The 5,830-nt window shown below is 50.7% G+C and overlaps 1 protein-coding gene across 1 annotated transcript in view; it reads left to right on the plus strand.

Moving 5' to 3' along the window:
• The first annotated feature begins 1,254 nt into the window (after positions 1–1,254).
• The window catches only part of TNFRSF10B (tumor necrosis factor receptor superfamily member 10b), a 26,812-nt gene continuing 22,236 nt past the window's right edge, over positions 1,255–5,830 (plus strand). Inside the window, exon 1 of the mRNA XM_015407570.1 lies at positions 1,255–1,362. Coding sequence (XP_015263056.1) covers positions 1,309–1,362 — 54 coding nt within the window. The 5' untranslated portion in view covers positions 1,255–1,308. The remainder of the gene's footprint in view (positions 1,363–5,830) is intronic.

The following is a 5,830-nucleotide window of genomic DNA, read 5'->3' on the forward strand; positions in this document are numbered from 1 at the left end:
CAAGTCTGAAATCAGCAATCAAAACTGTAATTGGTTAAAAAAACTAAAAGGTTACAATAAAAGATGTTACAATATAGGATCATAAAAATATTAAAAGATGTGCTGCTGTGAAAGCAAAATATGATAGCATAATAGGATAACACAAACTTTCACAAAAAATAAAAGAACTATTCTTAGGTTACAAAAAATAACAAAAAGCCTAGGTTAAAAAAATACAAAAAACAGACAAATTGATGTGAGAAAGGGGTTCATGGGCAGTGGTGGAAGAACAGACAATGGCAACAGTGACTCTTGGAAGGGGCAGGTACAGTACCTTTCGGGAAAGCCTGTCTTTTAAGTACCTGGGGCCCAGACCACTTTAGGGGTTTAAATGATATAATCAGCACTTTAAATTAGGCCTGGAAGTAAACTGGCAGGCCTGTATTTCTTTAAATACAGACAACATGTGTTCTGTAATCTATGCCAGTCAACAGGCCTGCTGCCCATTTTTATACTAGTTTTGGGCCATACCACTGAAGGAGCTGCAGTGATCTACATGGGGTCCCCCACTCCCGATTGGCATGCACAAAGTCCCAGATTTAATCCTGGGCATTGACCATGGAGGGCAGTTTCATGTGTGTTCTTTCTTTAAAAAAAATACAACAGCTCTGTGAAATTCAGTTTCAAGCTAGTGGGGGCAGTGGAGCAAACTCATTTTGCTGCCAAATGGAAAAGCCAACAAAGAAACGTGCTGCCGAGGACCATGAGACCTGCATGGACAAAAGTCATGTAAAACACCAGCTGTAAGGAAGGAAATTGGGCTACATTGAGTGGGAAAGCTGTTTGGCTCTTACCCGGTGTTAGTAGCCCAAACTACCCAGCTTCGTAGCACATCGAGATGTCTCCCAGCACTTTTATTTATATCAGTTTCATTATTTGGATATTCCAAGGAGTTTTTTATAAACTGCAATCCCGGGATTTTAACACCCGGCCGACTCCGGGCTGAACGGCCGGGCTTGCGGGTGGTTTTGTGCACGGCCTGATTTACCCCGGGATGACTTCTTCGGCAGAATCACGGCCGAGGAGAAGCCACCTAAACCTGTTGAAACCGCCTGTGGGCGGTCCCCGCCGGGCTCCGCGTCCGCCTCCTAGTCGCGGGACGCTTCATTCATTCGGCCGGCAGCTGCCGAGGGAGGAGGAGGTTGTGGCTGCGCGGAGCGAAGCTGAAGTTCAACGGGACTTGCGGACCGAGCCGAGCGAAGCGCCGCCAGACGCGCCCGCGGCAGCGCCCGTCCCTAGAGCCCGGGCTTGGGGAGTAGCAGCAGCGGAATGTCCGTGGCGGCCAGGGGGCTTCTGGCCCTTGCGGTGGCTTTTGGCTTCCTGGTGAGTCGGAGCGTTGCTCTCCCCTCCCGCTTTCGCCCTCGTCCGGGGCTTTGCGCTTCACAGACCAGAGAAAAACTTTGGGACTTTACTATTTTTCCCTGTCGCTCTCTCTTCTCCGACCCCGTTTAAAAAGTTCCCTGTTGGGGAAAAGTTCTTACAGACTTCGCCCCGGGAGGGCGGAAAGTGAGGCTTGTATCCCTGCATGGCGCGTGTGTTGGTGTCCCGCCCCCCCAGTGGGGAGGGAGTCCGCAGCCTGGTGCAGAACGCGGTGGCAGAACCCGGTGTTGGGGGAGGGCTGGGACGGGAGAGGGGGGGGAGCTCTGGAGCCAGCCCTTGCCCCGCCCCTACTGGGAGGCCGGGCTGCAGCCCCTCCGCGCTGGAGACATGCCCGGGCATGTGCCTGGAGCCTGGGAGATGGAGGGAAGCGCGGCTGGAAGGGAAAGGCGCGTGCCCGGAGCAATGGATTGGGGCCGGTCAGGAGCGGCGCCTCCGCGAAACTGGGGCGTCCTCACAGACAGGCGGCGAATCGGGAAAACTTGCACGGGCCGTGTGATCTGTCTGTGGCGCGTACCCTGGTCTTGCCCCGCGTCCATCGCATTCACACGTGACGCATCCGGCGCGGTCGTACGCGTTTCAGACTCCGTCCCCGGGAGGCCAGCGGCACTCAGCCTGGCAGGGAGGCTCCGCGGGTTTTTAGCCGGGCAGCCGGGGTCGTCCCCCGCCAGGAGGAGGTGCGAGGGGGGCCTGCTTAGGATCGGGCGGCTCGTGTGGCGCGGCTGCCCAAGCTGTGAGCGGCGCGTCCCGGAGGGGGGGAGAGAAGCGGGCGAGGCGTTGGCGAGTCCGCCCCGTTCCTGGTGGAGCGGCGAGTGCTTTTCAAGCAGGGGCGCGAAAGACGGCGAGGGGAAGGACTTGGCCGCTGCCCGGCTGGGTGATGTCGAAGGGGCCGCCGGGGGAGGAGACTTCGGCGGCTGCCCCCTCCCCGGCGGCGGAGTGACACCCTTCCCTGCCCCCCCCCCCCCCCCTGGCCCCGCCCCCCCCGTGCTCTTGTTGCTTTGCCTTCCTGTGTGGGAACTGCGGCGGGGCTCCACAGCAGACAGGATGGGACGCTGCCTTTTCTTCCATCCTGTTCCGTTCCCATCGCAAGAACTGCCAGCAGCACCCTACTTTGTGGTCTGGTGCCATTTGCGACGTCGCTTCTATTCCTTTGGGCAAGCTGGGTGTGAATGCCTTGTCTTGGGAGAGCCCCTGGCTCACTGGCAGAACACTGGCTTGGCATGCTGAAGGCCCCAGGTCCAGTCCCGGGCACTTCCAGTTAAAAGCAGCTGGTCATGAGAAAGACCCCAGCAATGTTCCCTCTAAGCTGTGGAGTCTTGTGAGCAAAAATTTTACTTTGTGAGCTACTGGCATTAAAGTTGTGAGCGAGCCATTTGGCTGCTGCATGAATTAGTTGGCTCTTCTTGAGCCATCCTTCCTGAGCGAAGACAAAAATGTGTGAGCCGGAGGCTAAAAAATTGTGAGCTAGTTCACACTAACTCAGCTTAGAGGGAAAGCATTTTATGGACTGCTTTGATCTGCGGTGGGATGGGGCAAGTGAGAAGGACAAAGTTTGCAAATGCTCCATTGGCTCCAACCCTTGGTCTTTGCGAACTTCCTGGCGAATCCTTGGGAAAGTAAAGCCTCCAGCTTCGAAGGCCCAGGTTCAGAGGGTGGGAATCCTTCTGCCTCTAGAAATGCAACATTGGATCAAGATCCAGAGTGGAGTTACATTTTATTGTGACTCACAGAAGAGAGGCATGTTAGCCCAAAAGAAGTTGCACTGGTCCACCCAGCTGAGTGTTCTCTACCGTGACTGATTTGTTTGCACTGATGCTGGAAGGAGTGTTGTTAGTCTGTTAAGGTCCCCTGGACTCCTGTTTTGTTCTGTGATGGGGAGTCACTCCTCCGGGACCTGTGGCAGAGAGAGGCCTCTTCCCAACACCTGAGATGCTTTCATTGGAGATAAGATTGAAACCAAAACAAATCCAACAGGGCACATGAAAGATAAAAAATACCTAACAGCATGTTGTTAGTCTTTAAGGTGTCACTAGATCGTTGTTTCATTTTGATACAGCAGACTACCAGGCCAACCCTTTGCAGTCATCAGATAAGACTGAGCTGAGACCGTCTGCGGCAGTGTTCCCTCTAAGCTGAGTTAGTGTGAGCTAGCTCACAGTTTTATAGCCTCCCGCTCACAGATTTTTGTCTTAGCTCAGGAAGGAAGGCTCCAGAGCAAACTAATTTATGCAGCAGCCAAATCACTCGCTCACAACTTTAATGCCAGACGCTCACAAAGTGGAATTTTTGCTCACAAGATTCCACAGCTTAGAGGGAACACTGGTCTGCGGGCAAAGTCTGTGGGCCAAGCCAGAAGCCTGGGATTTTGTGGTGGGGCCCTCAGCTTTTTAAAAAAGGCGGTTAGTTATCAGGCACACAGGGGCCCAGTTCTGACGCAGTGACTCCCTGGTGCTGTTTCCGTTTGGAAAATGGTATTTGGGGGGGCAAAGGCTTGAAACCCCCAGAATCTGGTCCCTGTGAGCTATCGCTTGATGACTGCGTGTTTTAAAGTTGGGAGCTCTGAGCTTGGGACTCCAGGTATGATTTGGCCCTGACCCCAGGCACCCCTCCAGATAAGCTGTGTTTTATTACCAGGTTTTTTATCTTTTGCCCTCCAGTTGCAGCTGACTTGTGGTCACCCCGTAGTGTTTTCAAGGCAGTAGACGGAACAGAGATGGTTTGCCATTGCCTGCCTCTGGGTAGAAACTGTGGGCTTTTGTGGTGGTCTCCCATCCAAGTACTAACTAGGGCCAACCCTTCCTTGGCTTCTCAGATCTGACTGTCCTGGGTTATCCAGGTCAGGTCTTTGTCATCAGTACCAAGGAAAAACTATTTCCAGGTGTGTGGTTGTTTGTTTGTTTTTTTAAGTCAGTGGACTTGTCTCAAGTTAAGTACTAAGAATATCTCATTAACCCTCCCTTAGGGTACAGAGTAAAACATCACACCAGTTATGTATATACTAGCTAGGTTGTTTACATGCCATTCTTGCTTTGTTAAAGGGGGGGTTGGGTGGTAAGGAGCTTGGCTTCTTTGTTTAAACTACAGAAACTGGCTAACATTTGTTTTCAGTAGAGGTGGTTAATCTTATCGGTTCCAGTGGAAATCTGTGCACCTTCGGCTGTTTTACAGTCCTGCTTGGGACGCTCCATTTGCATGGCTATTGTTGCAGTTGCATTGGAAGCAGTAATCACCCTGCTAAAACCAGACTAGCCTCTGGCTGTACTGTGTGCCCTAAATACAGTATGTGAGACAAAACACAATCTCTTTGAAAGATCAGGAAGCCACAGTGATAATATTACAAGTGCTGGGGAGAGTCATAACTGTTGCCTGGATGACATAACTTGTTTTGAGATACTTTCATCCTTAAGTACAGTTTTCGACCTCCCCATGGTGAAGTCATCAGTTGAATGTGGTCTTTGACAGAAATTGGTTTTCTGGTTTGTTCGGGGTACAACCTGTCTCAGATTATTGGACCTTTGTATCTCCCTTCAGCTACATTCTCCTCTACTGTTGTACCTATATATTTATTATATAAATTTACTAACTTTAGGCATTTGTTGAAGTAGACTCTAGTCCACAGAACTTTCTTCTGCAATATATTTGCTGGTCTTTTGGGTGTCTCAAGACTTTTTGTCATCTTGATTGCAACAAACTGATGTGGCTGCCCCTCTGGAATATGTTTATAAATCTTGAACTTCATCGTAAATAGCTAATTGTAAACCCAAATATATCCAAAATACCTCTTACGCTTTCTTTTGGATGCTTGTTCCACAACTACCACCTTGGCATGCAAAATCCTATATGTGTGCCAGTGCGGGCGGGGGCGGGGAGAGAAGCAGCATTTTCATCAAGTTAGAATCTTTCCTAATATTTTTCGTCTTCCTGAAAAATAGTGAGGGAAGCAAGTGACTTCCTTCTTCTCAAAGGGGCCGCTGTTTCATAAACATGCACTTTCAAACTGGCAGACTCTTTTAGCAGATAATGCCTATCTGCTAGAAGAGTCCGCCAATTTGAAGTCAGTCTGTGTTGGAGTAGGACCAGGGAGACCTGTGTTCAAATCCTCACTTGTCATAAAGCTTAATGGGTATTCTTGGACCAGTTATTCTTTCAGCCTAAACTACCTCACAGGCTTATTGTGAGGTTGAAATGGAGGAAGGCGCTTCCTGTTTTAGGGGCGGGGGCTGAATGTGTGAGTAATTAACTCTCGTGAGCCACTCAGCTATACTGACATGGTGGAATTTGAACCAAGCTGAACCCACTAACAGTGTAATCCTAAGAATGGGTCTCTGGTAGTGAGGCTCCCTTACATAGGCCTGAGTAAGATTCTGAGCAGACCTACTCAGGATGGTACTTGTAAGCAGCTCAGCCATTCCTG

The sequence above is a fragment of the Gekko japonicus genome, unplaced genomic scaffold, assembly GCF_001447785.1.
Source record: "Gekko japonicus isolate JY-2015 unplaced genomic scaffold, Gekko_japonicus_V1.1 scaffold1154, whole genome shotgun sequence".
Taxonomy (NCBI): domain Eukaryota; kingdom Metazoa; phylum Chordata; class Lepidosauria; order Squamata; family Gekkonidae; genus Gekko; species Gekko japonicus.